We start from the raw sequence: 21,741 nt of genomic DNA, 5'->3' as shown, positions 1-21,741 counted from the left end.
ATTTCTAGAAGGAGAAAAAAAAATCTGAGTTTTCTTATGTTTTCCCAACCTGGTATTCTACAAAACTGTAGGAGTTGTGTGTAGAAGGAGTTGGTGCCGACTGAACTGAGAGTATCAGCTGTGTAAAATTGTTTGATGATGCTGGAATTACTCTCTCCCAGACACTGCACATTTTAAATAAGTTTTGAACATGTTAAGATAAATTATTGTCACATACACTACAGTAATGCACAAAAAAAAAAAATCTATAACAAATCATAAGAAAGTTCCAGTTTTGCAAATTTGAGTGCACATAAATGTAAAAGACCCCTTCTATTCTTTAACTTTTTTTTTTCTCTGAGCAGAATATTTCCAGGTGTGTCCACCCCTTGCAACAGAACATGGACAGTGAGGCTGGGATGCACAGACACCAGCCTTGATAAAAAACAGGGGTTTATTTGTGTTCTATTCTAGTTTTATTTCTGCCTCCTTTTTCAAATAAAGGTGTTGGGTAATTGGAAGACAAAGTCAATTTGTTTAAGCATGAAGTAATTACATTAGATTAAGATACCAAAAATTATTCACAGCATTTATCAACCACCAGTTTGGAGAGTGCAGGTATTGCATTGGCCATACAGGAAACTTCTTGATTTGTCCTAAATCTGTGTTCCAGGGACTTTGAGGGTTGAGCTTGACTTATTCCCAACACACTAAAGCTAGGAAATATGAAAATTGATTTTTCACTAGTTTCTTGGTAAAACGAGGTTAAAGTGTTTTCTGTTACTAGATCAAGTCAGGCTAAATAGACATAAAACAGTTTGTTCTTCCCTGACTGAAGTCAAAATCAAAACTCTTATGGAGATGAAAGGCAGCAATATCAAACCTATGATCTTGAAAGGAAACACAGTGTATTCCGTCTGTGGAATAACAGGAACATGCTTTGAATGCTGGAATACACACTGCATGTTGTTTACACTTAGAAGAATTACTTATTGCAATATTTGCATAAGTGTTCAGCTCTGTTTAATTACAGCTGTCTGTGAGGGAGGGTTCCATGGTGTGGGCATCAGATTCAAACCAGATTTCTTTGTAGAGCTGTAAAGTCAAATTCTAGAGAGACGGACACAGATTTCCATCCATATGAAGGAGCAGATTGTTTCAGACAGTCTAATGCATGAAGTGTTTTATTCTCCCTTCTGAGGCACTTCTGGAGGGCTGTGCCCAGGTCTGGGTTTCTTGAGGACAAAAAGGACAAGGAGCTGCTGGAGAGTGTTCAGCAGAGGCCACAAAGAGGATGAGGGATCTGGAGCATCTCTCTGATGAGGAGAGGCTGTGGGAGCTGGGCTTGGTTAGTCTGGAGAAGAGAAGGTTGCAAGGGATCTCATCAATCCACACCAATATCTCCGAGGGGTGCCAGGGGATGCTGCCAGGCTCTGCTCAGTGGTGCCAGTGACAGGACAAGGAGCAACAGCCATTAACTAAACCACAAGAAGTTCCACCTCAACATGAGGAAGAAATTCTTTCCATGGCGGGGGCAGAGCACTGGGACAGGTGCCCAGGGAGCCCCAGGAGCGGCTGAGGGGGCTCAGCCTGGAGAAAAGAAGGCTCAGGGGAGATCTGATCTGCACAACTCCTGACAGGAGGGGACAGCCAGGGGAGGCTCTGCTCCCAGGTAACAGGGACAGGAGAGGGAACGGCCTCAGGCTGGGTCAAGGGAGATTCAGCTTGGAGAGCAGCAGGAATTTCTCCATGGGAAGTACTTTGGAAGGGGCTGCCCAGGGGGTGGTGGATTCCTCATCCCTGGAGGGGCCCAAGGAAGGACTGGAAGTGGCACTCAGTGTTCTGGGCTGGGGACAAGGTGGGGATCGGTCACAGGCTGGACTCCATGGTTTCGGAAGCCTTTCCCAGCCTCCCTAATCCCGACTCTCCATGTCGGAACCCGCTCCCTGCGCCTGAGGGGAGCTGCGGGGAACGGAGCCGTGTGAGGGCGCGGCCGGCAGGGGGCGCTCCCGGCGGTGCCCGTGGGCGGGGCTGGGGGCGTGGCCACCGCAGAGCCCGCCCCACCCTCCGCGCTGTCCCCGCTGCCGCTCCGGGACGCGGCAGCAGCGCTGGCGCCATGGTGAAGATCGCCTTCAACTCGCCCTTCGCTCTCAAGGATGAGCCCAAAAAGGAGGCGGCCGAGGCGCTTGTGGCCGACAAGGTGCGGGCACAGGGGTGTCCCGGCCGGCGGCGGCGGCGGGCGGAGCGGGGCGGTGTGAGGGGGGGCGCGAGCAGACGGAGCCGCCGCCATTTTCTCGCGGCCGGGGGAGACGGCGGCGGCCGCGGGGCTCTCGCTCGTGAGGCGGCCGCCCCGCCGCGCTCTGCCCGCGGCTGAGGGAGCGACTCCCCTGAGCCTTGAGCGGCCGCGGGGCGCTGGTGCCGCGGTGCTGTCCCGCTCCGCAGCCCTGTCGCGGTGCGATGTCCCGTGACACCCCCGGGCCAGCGCCGGCACCGGGTGTTTATGTCGAGCTGGGCCCGTGCCAGCGCCGCGTTTCCTGACGGCGCTTTAAAGCTCCCAGCTCGGCCCTGGGCCGGCCGGGGAAGCGCAGGCAGAGCCCCCCCGGCGCGGGCAGCGCTCGCTCTCGGCGCCTCCCAGGCAAACAAAGCGGGCTGAGGCTCGTCCTCCGCTCCCGGCGGCGCTCGGAGCCTCCCGGCAGCTGCGGTGAGGCGTCGGTGTCGCGCTTAAATTAAGAAACCTGCCATAAAGGGTTTTAAATAGAAACCCAGGCGAGCACCCTGTGGTTGGCTTTTCCTTCGCAGCGAGCTGCGCGTCGCTGGCTCGAGTGGAACTTTCCCAATTTGTGGGAAATTTGTTTTGAAGGTGTCCTGCGTTTTAGGCAGATGGAGAAGCTCAGCCTGTAGGTAAATACATCAGTGGCTGTAGACGGGGAAAATGGCATGGGCTGAGTTTATTTGTAATAGGAGAGTAAGAAAATTTTAGAAACAACAAAACTTGTGGAATTGGACTGCAGTTCTATTTTTTTTCTTCCCTTCTAAGCTGTAATCAGGAAAGCAGCCTCCCTACCAGCCTACACAGGCTCACCTGAAATAGCCTTCCTTTGGAAGGGGAAGGGATGCAGAGTGATTTTCTTGCTCAGTGCACTCTTCTGAGCTGTCAGTTTGATGCGTGCACATTTAATACAGTAGCATTCAATTACAGGATCAAAAGGAGAGAAAGTGGGAAAATAAGGTAGATAAAAGATTTAAAATTTGGAGATGTCATTAGCCTGGCCAGTTTCTTGAGGACAAACTCCTCAGCTATTCCTGAGGCAACTGGTCATACATATATTTACTAGCTCTGTACTGTGAAAGTTCTGACTGGAATAGTTCTAATAAGCACACCTCTTTTTTCTGTTCTCATGAGAGCTGCTCCTCTCAATTTGGAATATTCTCTGTGTGTGCACAGACATACGTGGGATTTTAACAACTCTTCACTCTGACTTCAGGGCTTGGAGTTGCATATAAACATCAAGTTCATAATTTTACACCAAGACAAACTTGTTGGAGTGGTTGTTAATGTCTTCTTTAGCTGGAATATTTGTGTAGAGCAAACAAGCTTAAAGGTTAATGTTGGCTGAAACAGCACAATAAAAGTCCCCTGGAGTATCTGCTGCAAACCCTTGAGCTTGCAGGATATTCTCCCTGCAGGTTCTTCGGGGCTGTCAGCAGGGTTAAGACAAGTGATTTTTCTCCTTGTCTCTTATCCCTCGTTTGCTTTGCTTGTTCCAGCTTAGAGCTGCATTTTCTTTGTAGGTTTTTGACGATTTTTACTTGTTACTTTTGTGCAGAGGTTTTGTAACCTGCTCGAGCAAAATCTTGCTATTGTGTTCTCTTAGCAGCTCTGACAACTCTTCCCTCTCAGGTTCAGCTGCCCACATTGCTGCTTAATATGCTCAAGTGCCTTTGCTTTGTTTGAAATAGGTGTAGTGCAAGTGTAGCTAATTAGATGTCGACATCAGCCCTGCTCTGGGATGGCTGCAGTGCCAGAACTGGTGCAGACTGGTGTGTTCAAGTAGGGACAGGCTGGATGAGTAAGGTGCTCCAAGGTGGAGGTGAGGGTGGGAGAACGTGGAGAGAACAGAATTAATCTCCATCTTACAGCTGCTTAACCCTGAAAAGGGATTTTCACACAGTGCCACAGCGATGTGGCATCACTCTGACTTGAAACCAGGGTTTGGCTTTGGTTTTTGTAGTTGGTTTCTTTTTTAACAAATGCTTCGCATGCCAGTTGTAGCAGCTTGTGTCCTGCTGAACCAACATTTTTGTGTTTGGAGGATGCGCGAGCGGAATGTGGGAGTATTGACTTTCACAAAACAGCTTGGGGTTTGTTTCAGCACTTGCATAACTGATGGCTTTGACTTTTATGCTGCTGCATCTTGCTGAGCTTGGGAATATTGCAGCCCTGGTGATAATGCTGGCGCTTGTTGGGAACACAGGTCACTAAATGTGTTGTGTTCTGCAGGACCCAAATAAAGAAAGGCCATGGAAGCTGCTGTGCCCAGCCCAGCCACTGATTCTGGGAACACCTCAAAGGAAAAGATCTTTTACTGTGAAATCCGATTTTCTTCCTTCCTGGCTGGGACAAAGAGCAGATCTTGAAAGCAAGCTATTAAATCCTGGAGTCAGGAATCATTAAAGGGACATTCTTGACCAAATATAGGGGTTATCTAAACATTTTGGGTTTGGTGGTTGTTTTTGTGTTTTGTTTTTTCCTTTTAAAGACTCAAGCCCAGTGTGTGGTTCCAGGAGGGAATGTCTCTTCTGATTGTTTGCTATTTGACAGCACTTCTGCTGTTCTCTTCACTTGGCTTGCAGCTGGAAGTCTGGGAAGGTGCTGGAGGAGCTCTGGAAGGTTAAATTTTCCTTTCAGACACCACCTCTGCCTTTGCAGTGAGGATTGCACAACTTCCCACCACCGGGAGAGTAGTTTCCTATGGGTGCAGTCATCTTTTGTTTGAGAGAACATTGGGTGGGGGAAAACAAGCTGCTGAGCTAAAGAGAGAAGTTCCAGGCTGTTAGAAACAAAACTTCCTGAGATTTGAGTAGGAGAAAAGTTATTTTGAGGCTGCAAGGTAGGATGTGCCACGGGGACTTGTTTTTATTTGGCATAACTGGAAGCTGTGTTTAAGCTGACGAGTCGTTTTCCTTCATAATGGACTTGGCTTGTGCATATTAAAAGTTCCAAAAGCTGGTGACTCGTGTCAGTTGTCTGTTCCCCAGCCAAGAGCCAAAGTTGCATCTTGGCTGCTTCTGCTAATCCAGCTTTGGGAGGAAAAGTGATGTTAATGCACGTGACAGTGAGAGGAGGAGGGGAAGAGGCTTTTGGGAAGAGGCCTGAAGACACTGTGTGCCTTTAATGACCTTGATGTACAAATCCTGCTCTTTGTACTACAGTGTGGCTGCAGCACAGCATCTTTTGTTACAGTTATTTAAGTTTTGCGCATCTCAAATAGTTTCTGGACAAAGGTTTGTCTAGAAAACATCCTCTAACTCAGAAAATACTCTTGGTGCTGTTTGAAAACTGGTCTTAATGTTTCATGTGAGTGTTTTATTTTAGGATGCTGACCTGTAATTCCCACACCTAGAAGAAATAGTAGACAGTGGATCAAAGTGAAACAGTTGATAAGAACTTTCTTTAAATTCAGAGCAGCTGCCCTTTCTCAGTTCTCCCCTTCTTTATTTAAAGGACCCAGAAGTTGCCACACACAGGGGTGAAAACTCATCTGGAAGATGTCTCTTGACTCTGCTGGGCCTGGCCTTCATCTTGGCAGGAGTTGTTGTGGGTGGAGCCTGCATCTACAAGTACTTCATGCCAAAGGTAATTTGAGAGTTCCTTTTTATTTAAACAGCATTGGTTAAAAAAGAATAAATGGATTATCACTAGACTGGAAAGATGAGGGGGAAGGAGAGATGATGAGGACACGCCGAGTGTGCGTCCTTTGGGCGTGTCAGAGCTGCGCTCAGTCTCAGCAGAAGGGTTAATGTTGGCCGTGTGGTGCTGAAGCTGCTGTGTGACTCCCTGCCCTCGCTCGTGTCCCAGCACAAGGTGTACCGTGGGGAGATGTGCTACTTTGAGAACGAGGCGCGGGAGCGCGCGGTGGAGCCGTACTTCCTGCCCATCGCCGAGGAGGCCGACATCCGCGAGGACGACAACATCGCCATCATCGACGTGCCCGTGCCCAAGTTCTCCGACAGCGACCCCGCCGCCATCGTGCACGACTTCGACAGGGTCAGTGCGGGGGCACCCGCGGCTCCGGGATCGGCTCCGGGATCGGCTCGGGGCTGCAGAGCTCGCGGCAGCACAGGCTGCTCCTTGGGTTTAAGCGTGGCAGAGCTGTGACCCTGTGACCTCTGCAACAGAGGGATTAACTCTGCACGGGTGGTGCAGTCACTGTGGGTAGGAGCTCTGAGTTGTTTCCCAGAAAATGCATCTCAGTGCTGTGCAACTCTGTTGTTGCACATGGGATATCTGAAAGCGCCACTTGCTGTTGGATAAAGAATCCCATGTAAATGGAGAACATCATAAATGTGAGTTAAGGGACTGAGGACTCAGCACAACATCACAGCAAAATGTAGAATTGCAAACAGGTGTCAGCCTTGGAGAAGGGCATTGAGAAATCACTTCAAGTAGCTGAAACCTGTAACCTGACAGTGCTGTGGTAGTTTCTGTATGGAGTTGCATGGAGTTCCTTTAAAGCAAAGAGGAGAGGGTGGCTTTAATTTGACTTTTCTATCAAAGCTGTGTTGATAGTGTTAACATTATCCCCAGTCAGCTGTAAAAGCTCTCGGAGGTTGGTTGTAAATCCAGCCTTGGCAATGCAGATAGAATAAACAGATAATTCTACTTGCTGCAGTTCTTGTGCTCAGTGGCAATGCTGATGAGATTTTTGTAGGGACTAAGACTTTTCCTGAAGAACTATTTAAAGGGAATCATTGTTTATCAGCAGCTGGATACCTTTTGTTTGCACTGTGCTTAATTAGACCTTTTCAGTTATGAGATCATACTCCCAAATACTTCCTCTGTGTTAGTACAAACTGTACTCCTTTACAATTATGGCAGAAGCTGCTTTTATATTCAGCTTTCTCTCATCTGGAAAGTTTTTTAAACTATTGCTGGTTTGCCAAAGTGGTAACAGTTCAGTTCTTGCACTGGGCACTTCCTGAATGCATCACTTTTGTAGTAGCTGTGAGTGATCTCCAGCCTTTTTAGGTTGCCTTGCTCCTGGTAGAATTGTGTTCTCCTAATCAAAGGCCCCCTGACTAATTAAAAACTTGTTTTTAAACAGCTTTTGACAGCATATCTGGACCTGCAGCTGGGGAACTGCTACGTGATCCCGCTGAACACTTCCATAGTCATGCCTCCAAGGAATCTGATGGATCTCTTTGCCAAGCTGGCGGTATGTGGGAGCTTTGCTGCTGGGTTCTGCTGACAGCCTGCCTTTGCTGAGAGTGCTGGGTGCTGCTCCTGAACTCCAGGCCCTTGCTAGAACAGTCCTCCCTCCATCAAAGTCCATAATCCCCCGGCTCAGTCACTGCACTGAAGTTAAGGCCAGCTGTCAGTGTATATTATGTTGAGTAGATTCATGCCTAATGCTCTTATTAATACCTGGCTTTATGAGAGCTGAAAGCAACCAGCAGATAAGGTTAAATTTAGCTGTTAGAAAGGAATTTGATAAAGCTCCAAATATGATTGAAAGCCTAAACCTGAGAGTTACTCTGGGCAAGCTCACTCGCCCCGTGAGGGTTTTGCTGAAAAGAACAATGTGAACTTGTTCCCCAGTTATTGGCACTACAGTTATGAGATCACCACAAGCATTTGACTCTTCAGTGACTAAAACTGGTGTTTTTCCAAGATGATTTATGGGTCAAGTTGATAGAGCTGGCTGCTGCTTCCCAGTTAAATGCAGTACTTGGCTATCATGCATCAAATGGACTTTAAAAAAAAATTATTGTCTCTCTTACACCTGGTTCTAGAAGCCACTGGTCTAGTTTTGCTTGTTGCATTTTTTTATAGCTCCATGAAGATGAGTTTTAAGTGTATGTCCCTGCCACTGTTTTTAGGAGTTGGGGGTTAGGAAGCTGTTTCAGTAGTGCTGGGAGCATCTGGTGAAGCCTTTTGTAGGTTGCCTTGCCTTTTTTATATCAGAATTACGTTGCCTCAAACCTGGAGTCTTTCACAATATTTTTCTTCTCTTTAGCTGCAAACTTTGTGTACAGATAAACCTGACCAGGTTCTATTTACATTTGCTTCACATGAGGCTTGCAGAGTTGAGGTTCATTGTGCTTTGTTTGGATGTGACTGCAGCTGTTGGAAATGGCCTCTGTGAGTTTTTAACTTCCCTGGCTGAGCTCAGTGTATGTTGGTATTGTAACTCTGCTGCTTGAATCCCTTCCAGAGCAGAGAGTGAAATGTGTGGTTTGTCCTTGGTAGCAGCAGTCTGTACCTTCAGGCTTTGTCTCTTCCAGACTGGCTCCTACCTGCCCCAGACGTACCTGGTGCGTGAGGAGATGGTGGTGACCGAGGAGATCGATAACGTGTCTGACCTGGGCATCTTCATCTACCAGCTCTGTGTGGGCAAAGAGACCTTCAGGCTCCAGCGCAGAGACCAAACCGTGGGTAAGTTCCCCTCAGGAAAAAGCAAAGGGAAGGGATAAATACTTGAACCTGGGGAGTTTTTAATCTGGGGAATCTCAGTGTTCAGCAGAAGCTGAGGCTACTCCTGGCCCTGCTGGGTATTTCCCTTCCCTTCCTGTTTGAATGTGAACTGTCATTTGAACATGCTGAGAAAGTTTCAGTTACACAATTACAGGTTACATGCCCAAACCAAATTTAAGTTTGTTTCTGTTCTAATTTTTGGTTGAAGTTATAAGTTGGTTTGACCCTAAAATTCATATAATCCATCAGATAATGTGAGTCTCTGTAGGCACAGCTTATTCTGTCCTTGCCCTATCTAAAACTGGGTTACAGGAGCACCAAATAAAAACATTTTATTCTGCTGTACTTGCTCTGAAAAAAAAAAGAATTGAACAGTGAACTCCGGACATCCCAGGCTTCCTCTCTGAAAGAGGAAGAACACTCCAGAGGAACTGCTGAGCTCTGGTTCTTTATTGCCTGTGTGCTCCTGCCACCCCCTGCCAGGGACTGAGCTGAGGTGTCTGCTCTGACTGCTGGGACAAGGCCTGGGGGGAAGAAATCTGCCATCATGAATTTTGTTTCACTGTAGCTCAGAGCATTTCATATTTGCTGCTCCCACCAAACACAGTGAGCTAACCCTTTGTCAGTTAGAGCCTTTCAGAATGCAAATGTTTGGTTTGTCAGGACTCTGTGCTCTGGTTTGGCTGCCAAGCTCTTAGGCAAGAGTTTCCTCAGCCCAGTTGCAGCATCAGGAGCTGCATCTGCTGCTTGCTGCACACAACATCCTGTTGTGGATGGAGGCAAGGCTCCCTCTGAGGGAGCAGCAGAGGGGTTCTGTGCAGGGCACATGAAGGAACACTAAACACCCTGCCCTCATGGGAGGCAGAGGCGTGTGACTGCTGTTGTGAGAATGATTTTGGGAACAAGGCTAAATTGACAGCTGCTGAGTCTGTAGACAGCTCTGTGAAGAGTGTTTATGATGTTCCCTGAAATCATCCTGCTCTAACATGTTGTTGATATCTTTGCTGCAGAGTAAAAGATTCCTGCAGAGAACTTGTACAAAAGGATTCTGGTAAATGGAAAACGTTTCCTGGTACAGCCGCTGTGCTGTAACTCTCCTTGTTTGCCTGTGGAGGGGAGAGGGTGGGAAATCTGATCCAACTGAGGAGAAAATTGTTCAGGGACAAGTCTTGCCTTGCCTTCCCCATCTCATTTCTAGCACACAGTGTACGAGCTGTGTCACAGAAATGAGACTGCAATGGATGAACTCCTGGAACTTCCCTGAAAAAGTCTTTTCATTTATTCTCATTTAGCTAGTGCTGCCTTGGCTCTCAGCTCTTGTGGAGTTTGTGTGTTCTCTTAGATCAAACTGACCTCAGGTGCTGTGTCAATTCCCTGGAGTTGTAGCTTGGAGAGGTGTGGGAGAAACACAGGTTAGGCTGTTAGGTGGGCTCTGGAAACTTCACCTGCATCCTGATGCCTTGGGATTGAAGGACAGCCTGGATTTTAGGTGTTTGTAAACCAAAGCAGTGCCCTGCTGGGGTTGGGTTAAGAGCTGGTGCTTGTCTTGCTTCATCTGAACAATTTTCTGCTTATTAAACAAACCAAATCCTTCTGAATTATTGCAAATAGAAGGGTTGAGGAGAGCAGCTCTTTGATGGTGAGACTGATGTGTTCCTGTCTCTTACTGAACCACAGCTGATACAGGTAAACTGCCTGGGTCAGACCCAGTGCTGGCAGGTCCCAAAATAGAGAAAATCACTTTAATAGTGTTAGGAAGAACCAGAGTGAGCTAAATCCTCCCAAGGTGAAGTGCTCTGCAAATGCACACTGGGTGAGGGATTTGGGGTGGAAAACAGCCCCATAGCTGGCTCTGGTGGAATTCCTGGCTGGAGGAGCTCAGTGCACTGAATGGTTGTTGTGTCTTGCAGTGGTGGGAGGCTGGCAGTGCCTGCTCTGGGCTGGGGATCTCTTCTCTCACTGAGCCTCTGTCCTGTCTCGTCCCCAGGTGTGCAGAAACGGGCAGCAGAGAACTGTCACTCAATCAGACACTTCGAAAACTCCTTCGTGGTTGAGACAAAGATCTGTCAGCAGTGAAAGGTGACAGATGGGAGGTGACCAGGTCACACCTTCTTGGAGAAGTCAGCATTAGACATCGATTTCTGCAGTTAAACCGTGCAGTGATAATCAAAAGCCTTATGCATTTTCTGTGTATTGCTTGTATTTCAGAAGACAAAGTCACCATTTCAGCTTTTGTTGATCCTTGGTATAACTTTTTAGTTGTCTCATGTAAAACTTCAATTTGAGTAAGGTTTTTTTAGAAGGCTAATATCAGTTTATCTGTTGAATGTGTTTGATTTAGTGTAATCTGGGAATGGCAGAAAAATATATATATATAAAAATGTTAACCAGTTCCTTGGCTGGAACCAGTTATGTTCACCTTAACTTTCACAGAATGATTAATATTAATAATCTGTGGTTTGCACATCTTGTGTAGTTCTGTAGAATAGCTCTGCACTCCGTATCCTGGCTCAAAAACCTTCCTGATCTGGCTCATTAAAGGTTTATTTTAACGACCATGTGTGCAGCATGTAAAATTCAAGCTCAGTGATCAGAAACCTTTAACACTACCCTGTTTCTTTTTGTGCAATTACTGTATTGAATTCGTATGTATATTTGGAACCTTCCCTGAGCTTTTGTTGAGTTCTTCTCCCTTAGTTTGGTTTTGTGGCATTTAGTTGTTAGATTCTGATAGAGTTGCTCTTAAAGCTTGTCAGTATTTTTGGTTATGACTTGGTTTATCCTGTAACTTCCTATCCAGGGTCTGTTCTGGTATAGCTCACTTGTGAATGTGACTGTAGTTGTAAACTTAAACTACTTGGGCTTATATAAAACTTTTTAGATCAACTTTTTATGAGCAAGTAGCATTACTGCTGCAGTCAGAGCATTGTTCCCTTTTTTTGGAAAGCTGCAGTCTAAAAAGAATGAAGAGTTAGTGTCCTGCAGTTGATAAACTTGAGAGTTTTATTAAGGGACTTTATATTGGCATAAATTCTGCAACCCTATAATAAATGTTTCTCTAAAACTCTGGTGTTTGTGTTGTGTTTGGGGCTCAGAGGTGAGGGGTGATGCGGTGGGCCTGGGGCAGTGTGCATTGCTCTTCTCTTACCTCTCTTACTTCTTTTTGAGCTTGTGAAGCTGAATTTCCTCTTCTGCTGCTGTGGAAATGCTTTGTGATGCCAGCCCAGCTCGAGGAACAGAAGGAAGAACAGACAGCTCTCCAAACAGGATCCCCAGGGGCAGCTCTGGGGTGTTCACTGCAAGGATAGGGTGTATTTACAATTCATTTGAATATTGCTGGTGATGAGGCTGTGATTGAAGGTTTGCCTGTCCCAAGTGTTCCTGGTGTTAATGAGGGGCTGTACAGAGGTTAATGAACCCTCAGCTCTCACCCTGAGCTTTGCTGGAAGCTCAGACAGGAGAGTCCTGCCCTGGAAGTGCTGGAGCTCAGAGCTAAAGTGTTCCTGAACCCCTTGTGGCTTTCCTGGAAAGTGCCTGGGATTGTGCAGCTGGAAGGAAATCAGGATTTCTGCACAGAGAGCAGGGGAGGGAGAGGTGATTGTAGGAGTTGCTGCTTTGTCATTGCTTGCAGGAGAAAGGAGAACACAGGAATTTTAGCACAGAAACTAACACAGCTCTTCCCCTAAGGATGTGTCCCAAAACCAGAGCTTTGGCTCTAAAATAAGATGTGTAGGAGAGTATTTCAGTGAACTGAAGTATGTAGTGAAATGAAATGCTGTAGAAAGCTCAGATTCCTGTCAGTGTGAGCCAGGCTCCCCTCACTCACAGCTGTTACCGGGACAAGCAGCTGCCCTGGGGAGCTTTTCCTCCATACTTTGTGTTGTTGGACAAGGGGTGATTTCCTGCTCCTCTGGGTTGGCTGGGGGGATAACCAGGATGGGATCATTTAAAGCCTTCAGTGGAAGGACTTGGAGGTGTTTTGGTTGTAGAGGGTGAGAAGCACCTGCTTGTATCACTGAGGTCTGATTTTATGGAAAATAAAACCCAGGGATTGTTCTTTCCCCAGCTCAGGGTGTCCATGAGTGGATGCACCTCCAGCCAGGAATGCTGGAGCTGCTTCCACATGGGCTGGAACACTTTCTGTACCTTTGGAACAAAGTGAAGGCAGTTCTTCAAGATGTTATTGGATGTTCCAGGCAGGGAGCCAGGGACAGATTGTTCTCACCTGCTCTGAGGTGAGCTGGGTTTGGTCCCACGTGTGCTCTGCTGGCCTTGTGATCTATCCCTGAGTGTTTTAGGCTGGGGCTGGGTGCTCAAGCCAAAATACTGGAATTTGAAGGTTTTCCTGGGATCTACTAATGCTGTGCTTGGCTTTGAAACGCTCCTGTGTTCAGCTGGGCTATAGCAGCAGGAAGGAGCACGAGTTGGAGGAGTCCTTTGCACCAGTAGATGGCACAGGCAGCAAACACTTGTGTGTAAACTCTGTGTAACTGGTAAAAACTCAGTGTATTCACCCAACACACAGGTTTTCAGCTATTCCACTAAAAAAACCCTAAAACTGTGTTGATCAAAGCTTCATCCAGCTGGTGCTCAGTGTCTTTGCTTCATTTTCATCTATAGTAAGAAACATTTTTATACCAGAACTAACCTGTGTAAAACCCTGTTAATATCTGAGTGGAACTGAACTACAGACATGGGTGTGGGGACTGAGGGGGTGACACTGCTGGGATGCAAATACAAACTCAATTACTGTAAGAGCTTCATTTACATCTGTGTTCACTGCAAAACCATCCTGTGGGCACGGGACAATCAGCAATATCTCTGCAGGGACTTTGGGCAGCTTCCTTGGGGGAGCTGGCAGATTCATTTTCTGACTAAATAAATTCAAAATTTGATGTAAATTTTAAATACCTTTTCCAATGTGAAGCTGGCAATGCAGAACTTGGATATTCCCTCTTCCAACATTGCATGTGAGTTCATTTGGGGTTTTTTTAATCAGAAAAACGTGAGAAACAATTATTAACACAGTTGATTTTGGTTCTCAGAGGAGATGCTGCTGCCCTTTGCAGAACCTGCTGCTCTGTGTGACTACTGAGGTGTGGGTGGCTGTGGTGACACACTCTTCCATTAGAGTATGCAATGGTCTAAATTAGAACTTCATTCTCCTCCAGGCTTACTCTACATAAAAATCTATAAAAATTGAACTTCTTTACATATATAAATATCTTGAGATGAAGATCTGCAGAAAAAAAAATAGGCCTAGTGTGGAGACCTTTGAAAGACGCCCTGAGGCCTCAGGCTGGTATGAAAAGGAGCTTTAGCACCTCAGACTTGATAAACTGCTTCTCTAAACCAGGCTTTTCTGATGATAAGCTGAGCTCAGTGCAGGGCCTGCTGCAGAGCAGCTGTGAGAAACTGTCACCTCCCACCCCAGCAGCACTCCAGGTCTGTGCAGGGATGGGGGACACAGAACCTACTGCGGCTCCAGCAAGACTGGGCTGGCTCCTGAGGACTTTGTTAGTTCTTGGAAAATTCCCCAAAATCCAGCTGTGCTCAGCAGAGTCTGGGGTGAGCTGAATTCTGAGCACTGAGCACCCTGGACCTGAAGAGAACCCATGTCCCAAAATCCCAGGATGTTTGGGTTGGAAGGGACCTTAAAACTCATCCCATTCCATCCCTTCCATGGGCAGGGACTCCTTCCACTACCCCAGGCTGCTCCAAGCCCCATCCAGCCTGGCCTTGGGCACTTCCAGGGATCCAGGGGCAGCCACAGCTTCTCTGGGCACCCTGTGCCAGGGGAGAATTCTTTCTGTATATCCAAATTTCCCATCTTTCAGTGTGAACCCAATCCCCCTTGTCCTGTCACTGCACTTCCTGATGAACATTCCCTCTCCAGCCTCCTTGCAGTCCCTTCAGACACTGGAAGGTCTCTTCTTCCAGAACCTTCTCCAGGCAGAGCATCCCCATCTCTCCCAGCCTGTCTGCACAGGGGAGGAGCTGCAGCCCCTTAACAGCCTGGCCTCCTCTGGGCTCACACCAACAGCTCCACGTCCTTCTGGTGTTGGGGACACAGCACTGCAGGTGGGGTCACAGCAGAGCTGTGTAGGACCAGACAAAGGGGGTGCAGCCCCCGAAACCTCCAGTTTGTGGCTGAATCTCCCCCCTGGCAGGGCTGAGCTCGAGGTCAGGCTTGGAAGGATTAAAGCTGCTTTGCCTGTCCTAATTCCAGGCCGGGTGGGGGATGGCTCTGCTGCCAGCTGTGGCACAGAGCCCAAATGCCAGCGCTGATTGAAGCTTCCAGGCTGCCACCAAAATAATTACAATATGGATAATTACAGTAACATTATTGCATTAACATTATTTCTTCATTATGAGTATATATTTGTGATATTACCTAGGCAATAGGATGGGTGTATTTCCTGTCTTGAGAGTAATTAGAGGCTCTCCACCTCCCACTCCAACTCCCAAGGAAATTATTTCTTATAGTTTAACTATTCTGTTTACTTGAATGTATTTTCTCTCTTTTTGTGCTGTGACAGCCCTGAATTCCACCTTAACAGATGTGAGAGTGGATTTCCTGTCTGCAGATTCATTCTCACTGTGGATGGCGGTTTGTGTCTTGCAGAAATGTTTGGGGTCTCCTGAGCTGTTCCATTTTAGGGCTTGTTGATGTTTGGAGCTGTTGTGGGTTAAATCCATGGGTGGACACCTGATTCTGGAACAAGGAACTTCCTTCCCACAAACCTAATTCCTTGTTGGTGTGGAACCCAGTGCTTTTATTCTGGAATGAGAGTGTCAGCATGTGGAATTCATCAGAAATGGATCCATGGATGGAGGAGGTTTAGATGGGATATTGGGAAGGAATTCTTCCCTGTGAGGGTGATGAGGTGCGGAGGCCCTGGCACAGGGTGCCCAGTGAAGCTGTGGCTGCCCCTGGATCCCTGGAAATGTCCAAGGCCGGGCTGGATGGGGCTTGGAGCAGCCTGGGACAGTGGAAGGTGTCCCTGCCCATGGCAGGGGGTGGAAAGAGATCACTTTAAAGGTCCCTTCCCACCCAAGCCATTCCATGGTTCTATGGACAAACCCACACCTTCCACCTGATGCCCCAAAATCCCTTGGGAGGGAAGGGCTATGGAGGCTGTTTGTTTCTGTGGGTGATGATCTCAGTGCTCACTTGGTGATAAATAATTCACTCCTTTGGATTCTCTGCCCTTGGTGGTCGTAGCTTCTGTCATCTCATGTTCTCAGCCCTTTGCACTAATTAATCCTTAATTATTTTTTTTTAAATAAGAGTGATGTAGAAGCCCCACTTCAGACCACACTTCCCTTACCAGTGTGTGTCATCACCCAGCCTGAAGCTGGAAGCAGTTACAGCTTTGCCTCCTCATCTCATGACCAAAAAACCCCAAACAGGCGGGAGGATCAGACTTTCACACACGGCACTTCGGCACTTCTGTGGTGAGCAGGGCTGCTGCTGCTGCTGCTGCCTCCCGTGAGCAGCCCGGGGGCACAGGAAGGGCTCTGTGCTTATCAGATCCTTCTGTGAGCTGCCTTCCCTCAGCTCCCGTGCTGCTCGGGGCTCACAGGCACTGCTGCATCCCTGGGGATGCTCCAAAGCCACGGGGAGCTGCTCAGGGGTCACAGGGCACTGCTGCATCCCTGGGGATGCTCCAAAGCCACTGAGTGCTGTTCAGGGGTCACAGGCACTGCTGCACCCCTGGGGATTCTCCAAAGCCACAGGATGCTGCTCAGGGGTCACAGGCACTGCTGCACCCCTGGGGATTCTCCAAAGCCACAGGATGCTGTTCAGGGGTCACAGGCACTGCTGCATCCCTGGGGATGCTCCAAAGCCACTGAGTGCAGCTCAGGGGTCTCAGGGCACTGCTGCACCCCTGGGGATTCTCCAAAGCCACGGCTCCTCCTTTCCCCCATCTCCAAGGGTTTGCTGTGGTGGAGGTGGCTGAGCACAGCCTGCCCTGCATTGCTGCCTGCTGGGGCATTTCTCAGGCCCTGTTTTTCTCCTTGATTGAGGGAAAACCAAATTTGTGAGTGTCTGAGGAAAAAGTGAGCTGCCCTCTGAAGCAATGACATTACTACATTTTTTTCTCTGTTATTTTGTTCTCATGGTTTTACATAACCAAACCTTTTTTCTAAATCAGATATTTGGTAGATGGTGTAGATGGTGTCGATCAAATTCTCAGAGTTTATCACCCCAAAGGCTGCAGCTCCTCTGCCCTGACTTAACTGGCAGCATGAACCAGGCACTGCCGTGATGGATCCAGCTTATTTTTGGTCATGATGTTTATCAAAACATCTCTGACAAGATTTTAGCTTTTTATTTTTGTGTTGGATATTGTGGACTCATATTTGGGTCACTCTCTGGAGGTTGTTTTCAATTATTGAGGTCTGAGGAACAGAGTCCAGCAGTGCCAGGGTGCTCTGTGTGTGCATTTACACCCTGTGAGCTGGGGCAGAGGCTCATTTTTAACAGCAAAGTGAAAAAGGAAGTAAAAAGTGCAGTAAAATGTGTCAAAGCTGCCTTAACCCCAGCAGGAAAATCTAACGAGTTACAGAGAAACGGGGACTGTGCTCAGGATGTTGAGCAACCATGTGACAAAACAGCAAATAAAACAGTGCTGGTAAAGGAAAGATGTGAGAGAGGACAAAAATTATTTGGTAGGAGAAGCTGTAAATCAGCCATTTCCATGGCAAAATGAGATCTCTGGGATTCCATGGATGGCTCGTGGTGGTGGCAGAGGATGAGGAGGGTGCTGGAAATGTTGGAGGACACAGGGCAGGAGGTGGCTGGGGGCTCTGAGCTCTGTGAGATGCCACCAGCCCCGAGGCTGGGGCACAAATCCTGCAGGAGAGGAGGAGGAGGAGGAGGAGGAGAGGGAAGGTTTGGGAAGGGAAGGTTTGGGAAGGTTTGGGAAGGTTTGGGAAGGTTTGGGAAGGGAAGGGAAGGGAAGGGAAGGGAAGGGAAGGGAAGGGAAGGGAAGGGAAGGGAAGGGAAGGGAGCCGATGGAAATGGGGCAGGGTTGGAGCAGACCCAGAACTGCTCCCCCCAACCCTGCACCCTCAGCCACCTTGTGCCGGGTGTGAGGAAGGCTCCCAAAACCCTCATGCTCATTCTGAACAGATCAAGCTCCCTCAAAGCACCCCTGGGGCTGCACTCTGCCACAATGGCTTTCCTTTGGCCCAGCAGGAATTAAAGCTGATTCTGTGCCCAGAAGCCCCCTGGCCCTTCAGCCCAGAGCCAGCCTGGCGAGGGCATGGGCAGAGCTCAGGGCTTTGCTGCTCAGTGATAACAACCAGAGGAAACCCTTCCTGCAGAATAAAGGAGACATTTTGGGCTTTGGGCATTTTTGTTCTCAGTTACATTCTCATTCAGATTCCCATTCCAGCGCTGCAGATTATCCAGATTATTTTAGAATATTCTGAGTTGGAAGGGACTCCTAAGGATCACTGAGTTCAGCTCGTGGATCCTGAGACACTAAAAATACAGAGCATGGCAAAAATACCCACGGCATGAAAATCCACCTGCTGCTTATCTAAGGAACAACTTCATCCTGCAGTTGGTGGTGGCAGCATCCCCAGGGGCTGTGGGAGCTCAGTGTGGCCCCACCTGGAGCAGAGGTGGCTGGGGAGGGCAGGAGGTGTCCCCTGAATTCATCTCGTGTCCCCAACCCCAACCACTGCACTTCCTGTAAAAAGAGATCATTGACACTCATTTGAGTAAGGGGCAGGGGGGAAGGTGCTGCTGCACCCACAGGATTTTCTGGGTGGAAAACTTCAGCTGCTTGAGGTTTCTGTCTCTGAACAATTTCTCAACTTCTGACAGCACTTTATGTAACAACTTTTCCCCTCAGGGGCTAAAAGTGACTCTGGGGGGTTGGACAGGGCCACCCTGGTCCCCTCTCATGGTGGCCAGAAGGGACAGGGATGGGCTGGATTCCTGCAGCTGGAGGAATTCCCATTATCCTGGGAAACCTGGCCCTTGCCTTTCCTCCCCAGTGCAACAAGAAGAGTCAAATAATTTCAGAGAAGCATCTAAAATGTTCTGCAGGTGCTCAAGAGGCACCAAATCCAGGTGCTGCCACATGTTCATATGTATAGGTGATGCAGGGGGGAGAAGGAGCCAGGAATTACATTTTAAAAACATTTTTAGAAATGATTATTTTATTATATACAACAGGAAATATAAAAATAAATATTTTCTTTTGTCACTGTGAATGTGTTTTCCATGGATTATCAGTGCTTGCTCAGCCATCAGGCACTGGCTCAGATTCCTGTAGGGAAGAGGTGGTGGAGTTTTCTTTTATTATATGAAAAAGCTTTTGAAAAGAAAACAAACTTCTTGTGTTCTGACACACATAATTTTCCTAAAATGTGTCTTTCCCTTATATAAATTATAAGCCAACATTTGCATAAATAAAAAATGATACTGTCACAGAAAAATAACGTTTTACAAGAAGGTGCAAATGAAGCCTGAAGTCTCTTTGGTTTGAATTTAAAGCAAATATTAAAACAACATCCACTTTTGAGCCCTTATTAAAAATCTCTCGTGGCACCTTCGACTTTGATTCCAGGGAGTTCCCATTACAGCAAACTTTGGAAAGGTTTGGATCCTCTGTTGGAATAATGCTGCTGTTAGTGAGGAGTGGATGTGATGGCTGTGGGTCAGTTATCAGTGAAAGGAAATCATTTGCCCCATTTTTGGTGAAAAGAGGACCTGAAAGGCTTGATGGACACCTGGCTTGAATAAATACCCCCCAAGCACAACCCCATAGTTCAAAACCCAAGGCCTGGCTCTAACCCTTGTCTTTGCACCCAGAAGTGGGAACTGATGGCAGAAAAATAGTGTGTGGAACTTCCCTGGCTGTGTGATTTGGGGTGATGGCATCTGCTACGCCCCCAAATGAGGCTTCATTAATTATTTAAATGGGAAATCCTTTGGGGCCACCTTCTGCTCCTCACCCCATGCTCAGCGTGGCTGGAGCAGGCTCTGGGCACTCCATGGAGAATCAGTCTCTGCTGAATTGTCTTGTGTTTCAGAAACAGAGAATATTGTGGCATCCAGTGGTATTTAGGATCAAATTCTTTCTGCACAGCAAGACCCCAGAATCTTTGCTGTTTCTTGCTGACCGGGACGTGGCTGGGTGATGCCATGGGTGACAGAGGGACATGGGTCACCTCTCCCATGGTCTGTGACCTCCTGCTGCCCAGCTGGGGAATGGAAATGCTCCTATTTCTACTCAGTGAAAATGTGCACCTGAAGTATTAAATCAACACGTTTTTGGTCAGGTTTGGGTATTTTTGAGGGTGGGAGTTGTTTGTTTATTCCAACCCTCACCGAAAGCAGAAGTTTGAGTTGTTGTTCTCAGTGTCCTGGGGGAAAAAAACTGCGGCAAAGGCCAAAATGTCATGAACATTGGGAGTGCTGGGAATCAGTATTCTGTGGTGTCCTCCCCAAGCACATCCCTGGAGTGCCTCCTGCCGTGGCTGAGGTGCTGGAGATGGATGCTGTCCTGCAGGTCCTGCCTGGAGAGGCGTCTCCTGAACTCGTCCGTGGTGAAGTAGTAGATGATGGGATCCACGCAGGAGTTGAGGCTGGCGAGGCACAAAGCCACGGCGTGGAACACCGAGATGGGCACGCAGCCCTCCTGGATCTGCCCCGTTTTCACAAAGAAATCCAGGGGGAAGCTGATGTGGTAAGGTCCAAAGCAGATCAGGAACACCAGGGCGCAGGTGAGGATCATCTTTAAAGCCTTCTTTTTCTCGCCCAGGTCCCGGGAAGCAGAGTGCCTCTCTTTTAGTGATAGGATTGTCTTCCAGGAGCAGTACAGGATGATGAGCAGGGGGGTGACAAACCCCACCAACTCCCCTATGGTCATCAGCGTGATGGAGGTGGGCAGGTCAAGTTTCTTGATGGGAAGATCCACAAAACAGGCATTTTTGTCCTCCTGGTGCTGCATCCTGAGGAGAGGGAAAGGCAGGCACCCCACACAGACCACGACCCAGCCCACGATGCTGATGTAGACATCACAGACACGCCTGCAGTCACTGAATTTGAAGGGGTGCATGAGGAACAGGTACCTCCTCACGCTGATGCACACCAAGAAGTAGATGCTGGCGTACATATTGACGTACTTCAGGTAGAAGCAGAGCATGCAGAGACCTCCCCCGAACTCCCACGTGCCCGTCAGGTAGTAAAAAATCCTCAGGGGCAAGGACAGCACCTGTGACAAGTCAGCAATGGCTAAATTGATCATGAATATCACGGCCCTCTTAGTCTCTTTCATGTAGCCATAGAAGACCCACAAGGCCAGGGTGTTGCCGATGAGCCCGGGGATCAGGATCACCGTGTAGGTGACGGCGTAGTAGGGCTTGAGGTCTGTCTCACTGCAGTTGGAGCTGCTGTTCATGGTTGTGCTCCGGCTCCGAGCTCAGCCCCGGCATCCTCACGGGTCCATCCTGCCTGTGCTGCAGCCAGGGGGGCTCAGGATCCAAAGGAAATATAAAAATAAATATATTTTTATTTATTTATTAATGTTAGGGGAACAGTCCAGCCCTGGAATCTGCGCTCACCGGCTCATCACGGGCAGAGTTAATTCCAGTGTCCGGCTCATCGGTCAGAGCTCGCTGGGGTCACCTGCGGGGTGGGCAGGAGGAATCCACGCCAGGAAAAGCATCGCTGTGTCCAAGGGGACAATTCCTCACCAGAGCTGGGTGTCTGTCACCTTTTGGGGGGCATTTCAGCCTCTCCTCTCAGCACAGGAGTTCAGCAGCTGATGTGGCCCCACGGCTGGAAGACAGAAAGGTGCAGTTGGAGTGTGACCTTGTTCACAGGGGTTTTTGGATGAGGGAAGAGACAAGGATCTGACTCCATGTTTCAGAAGGCTTGATTTATTATTTTATGATATATATTACATTAAAACTATACTAAAATAATAGAAGAAAGGATTTCATCAGAAGGCTAGCTAAGAATACAATAGCAAAGAATGATAACAAAGGCTCTGTCTCAGACTCTCTGTCCGAGCCAGCTGGGCTGTGATTGCCCATTAATT

The 21,741-nt window shown here is 48.1% G+C and overlaps 2 protein-coding genes across 2 annotated transcripts; one reads left to right on the top strand and one right to left on the bottom strand.

The window, feature by feature from the left end:
• The first annotated feature begins 2,023 nt into the window (after nucleotides 1-2,023).
• On the top strand, nucleotides 2,024-11,738 carry ITM2A (integral membrane protein 2A). Its single transcript, XM_054289689.1, has 6 exons — nucleotides 2,024-2,179; nucleotides 5,705-5,836; nucleotides 6,059-6,247; nucleotides 7,305-7,415; nucleotides 8,485-8,635; nucleotides 10,662-11,738. The coding sequence occupies exons 1-6, from the start codon at nucleotides 2,096-2,098 to the stop codon at nucleotides 10,748-10,750; spliced, it is 756 nt and encodes a 251-aa protein (XP_054145664.1). The 5' UTR covers nucleotides 2,024-2,095; the 3' UTR covers nucleotides 10,751-11,738.
• Nucleotides 11,739-19,952: 8,214 nt separating this feature from the next.
• Nucleotides 19,953-21,102, bottom strand: GPR174 (G protein-coupled receptor 174). Its single transcript, XM_054289642.1, has one exon. The coding sequence runs from the start codon at nucleotides 21,097-21,099 to the stop codon at nucleotides 20,122-20,124; it is 978 nt and encodes a 325-aa protein (XP_054145617.1). The 5' UTR covers nucleotides 21,100-21,102; the 3' UTR covers nucleotides 19,953-20,121.
• Between the last annotated feature and the right edge of the window lie 639 nt (nucleotides 21,103-21,741).

This window comes from Melozone crissalis, unplaced genomic scaffold (assembly GCF_028551555.1).
Source record: "Melozone crissalis strain CALT ecotype California unplaced genomic scaffold, PUWL_Pcris_2 ptg000068l_1, whole genome shotgun sequence".
Lineage (NCBI taxonomy): Eukaryota > Metazoa > Chordata > Aves > Passeriformes > Passerellidae > Melozone > Melozone crissalis.
The sequence above is the reverse complement of the archived record's forward strand: the minus strand, read 5'-3'. Positions and strand labels throughout refer to the sequence as shown.